Consider the following 3,253-nt stretch of genomic DNA (forward strand, 5'->3'; position numbering starts at 1 on the left):
TTTTTTATTAGGGGCTTAGGATGTCTAACCAACCTGCAGGTGAGAATTCTACCGCTAAACCACCAGTGCAGATTCTGTCTGCAAACGTAACCAATAGTATGAGAAAGACTTAAAACAAAGCAAAAACATAAAACCATGAGGGTTGGGGGAATGGCTCAAGTCTGATGACCTGAGTTCAGTCCTTAGAACCCACATGGTAGAAGGAGAGACTTTCCTCCTGCAAATTATCCTCTAATCTCTCTCTGTGTATGTCTCTGTCTCTGTCTCTGTCTGTCTCTGTATCTGTTTCTGTCTCTGTCTCTGTCTCTCTCTGTCTCTGTCTCTCTCTGTCTCTGTCTCTCTGTCTCTCTCTCTCTCTGTCTCTCTCTCTCTGTCACAGGCACACTAAATGTAATTTAAAGCAATTTTTAAAAATTCATAACTATCATGTCCATCTTAAGCAGATTGCCATCACTAACTCCCATTAACTTGAGATTCAGATTATAAATTGCTTTCCCTATCTCTGTAATCAGGTCCTTCTCCAGGAGTATCAGTGAGGTTGCTGATCTTGCAAATGCCTCAGAACACCTCTCCAAGGTGCTGCCCGTCATGATGAGATCCATCCAATCTGTTTCTTTATCAAAGATGCCACATGTCAAGAGAATCCCAGCACTCACCGGTCGGTAGTGAAAATGTAGCCCACGAGATCCTTACAGCCTAGCAGCAGGACACAGAAGGTCACAGCAAAGAGCTCTAGAGGTAAAGGGTCAGAAGAAATGTCACAGTTAATAGGGAGGTCACAGAAAGTGGGGAGGCAGGTTGCCCCATCCAGATCCTGCGTGCACCAGGAACCAGGGGCTCAGGTACCTGTGACTATCAAGGAAATGGCTGAAGACTTCTTGGCCTGGTCGATGTTTCCTGCTCCCAGCGCATTTCCCACCCGGACATTGGCAGCCACACTGAAGCCTGCAGGGATCTAAAATGAAAGAAAACACAGTAAAACTTCACACTGAGACACCACGGACAGAGTCACCTGTGAGTTGCACCTCGCTGGCAAACATGATCCTTCAGGCTGTGAAGACAGACACGTTGCAACACCTCTTTAGCCTACTCCAGGCTGTTAAAGAGCCTATATCTCCAAGTTAGGATTCTCAGAAATAATTAGGCTTTTCTGCCGAGTTTCCAACCTCTGCTGTGGAAGAGAGGACCCCATTTGTCCTCTGGGGTATAGGGGACCAGGATGTAGGATGGGCTGACCAGAGTCCACTCTAGTATCTATTCTGAAGGGCAGAGAGATTTGATTTACAAAGAAGAAAGGTTACTAAAGAAAATGCCAGGAAGAGACATTGCCTTGTAGGTAGGGGTGGTCTGAAGCCAGGACCCCTGGACCCACATTCTGACACCTCTCTCTGTACTTACTACCCATGAGACGCTACGACAATTACTTAACCTCTGATGTTTCGTTGTATCTGTACAAAGAGTCTAGTAGTGGGGACATTACAGGGCTCACACAGCCATCTTAGAATATGTGCCTCTCGGGTAGTGGATATTTCTTAAAAGTTTCCCATTAACATCTGTACATTTACCACTTGAGTCACTAATAATTATTCTTTAGAAGTTAAGCACTGGGCTGGTGAGATGGCTCAGTGGGTAAGAGCACAGTCTGTTCTTCCGAAGGTCATGAGTTCAATCCCAGCAACCACATGGTGGCTCACAACCACCCATAATGAAATCTGATGCCCTCTTCTGGTGCGACTGAAGACAGCTACAGTGTACTCATTTATAATAATTTATAAATCTAAAAAAAAAAAAAAAAAAAAAAAAAAAAAAACAAAAAAAAAAAAAAAAAAAAAAAAAAAAGAAAAACCAAGAAAATAAATAGAAGTTAATCACTTATTTGAGCATGTATGTTGCCTTACAGGTCGGGATAACTAAGGCAACGGTTAAAGAAACTCTAACACACAGATTAAGAGACATAGACGAAATGGGAAGTTAGCGTCCCACCTTCAAGGTCACTACAGTGGCAAGCAGATTTCCCAACCAATGGTTTCTCCACACGGAGGGAGAGACAGGAATGGAACAAACATGAAGAAAGCTGTCGGCTTTTTAGTTAATGCCCATATTGTGTATGATCTGGTATGGTGTCCACAACATCATGTCTTATAGAATTCCTTCCACAAATGGGGAGTCTAGATGTATTTAGAATGAAACAGCTATAACGCTTTCAGGAGAAGTGTCACAGTCTAGAGAGACAAAGGTCAAGGTTCTAGTCCCAATTAAAGGACATTAATGATTAAAAGACTTTAACGAGACAGGTCTCCTTCATGCCAGGGGGGAAAGTTACCGAGACCATATTAGAACAAGTGATGGCAAACAGACAGGGAGCCCATAAATGTGATGCCGTGCACACATCTACCCATGTGGCACATCTGTACAGAAGGTTTATATCCTTCTTTTAACTGGAGAGAAGTATGAATATGCTCTTCTGAGCCTGTAGTGAGCAGAGGACAAGATCTGTAAAAAGCATACACATATTTCTACATGGATGTATAAACATTTATCTTAAAGATAAAAAGGCTAAGAAATCACATAAAGATATTTTTCCTAGAAGGTATCCTGAAGTAATGCTTGTCTTATTGAAATATATGAATTTAAATACTGGGCAGTAAGAGACTAACTTAAAGATAATGGGTACCTGGACTTCAAGCATTAACTTAACTAAATTTGCTAAAATATGAGATGTATAAACATGAGGTACAGATTTAAAATGTCTTCTACAAACAGCAAAAATAAAATTATAAGCCCCCAAGACGTAGAGGGAGAGCATTGACCTGTCATGCTTGGATCCCCAACACTGCCAGGAAAAACAAAAAAACCCCAAAACCAAAAAACCAAAATCCAAAAACCACGAAAGTGTATATGCTCTGTATATTTTAAATATAAAAAACAGATACTAAAATGTCAGCTGGCTGAGTCCTTCTCCATACTATGATACTCCTTTCTCTCCATTTAAAAACATTATTTTTTTAGCATTGTCCTGGGCATGAGCCTCAAGTATGTGGGCATTCTCTGCTACAGCCCACCACCTTTGTCCCTTCTTTAGCTTTTCGTCTCAAAAGGTGCATGCTATAAAATCCAGGCCTTCAGAATTTCAGGTTGGAGCTTTCTGTGAAACAAAGTGACTGAGAAGCTTCTAACAATGTATTTTCTAGCATGTCAGAGTCTCCTTCACCTTTATAGGCGAGCAACTTTTCTCTGTGCGCATGCTCCAACT

The 3,253-nt window shown here is 41.6% G+C and overlaps 1 protein-coding gene across 3 annotated transcripts in view; it reads right to left on the bottom strand.

Annotated features, from left to right (window-relative positions):
* Positions 1–3,253, bottom strand: part of Slc47a1 (solute carrier family 47 member 1) — a 36,402-nt gene that overhangs the window by 15,800 nt on the left and 17,349 nt on the right. For all 3 annotated transcript variants that reach the window (XR_004113578.1, XM_031353798.1, XM_031353800.1), the window contains exons 11-12: positions 847–955; positions 657–732 (exon numbers count right to left, since the gene is read on the bottom strand). Coding sequence is in view for 2 of the 3 variants with exons in the window: in XM_031353798.1 (XP_031209658.1) it covers positions 657–732; positions 847–955 (185 nt within the window). In the remaining variant the exon portion in view is untranslated. The remainder of the gene's footprint in view (positions 1–656; positions 733–846; positions 956–3,253) is intronic.

Source organism: Mastomys coucha, unplaced genomic scaffold (genome assembly GCF_008632895.1).
Source record: "Mastomys coucha isolate ucsf_1 unplaced genomic scaffold, UCSF_Mcou_1 pScaffold5, whole genome shotgun sequence".
Taxonomy (NCBI): domain Eukaryota; kingdom Metazoa; phylum Chordata; class Mammalia; order Rodentia; family Muridae; genus Mastomys; species Mastomys coucha.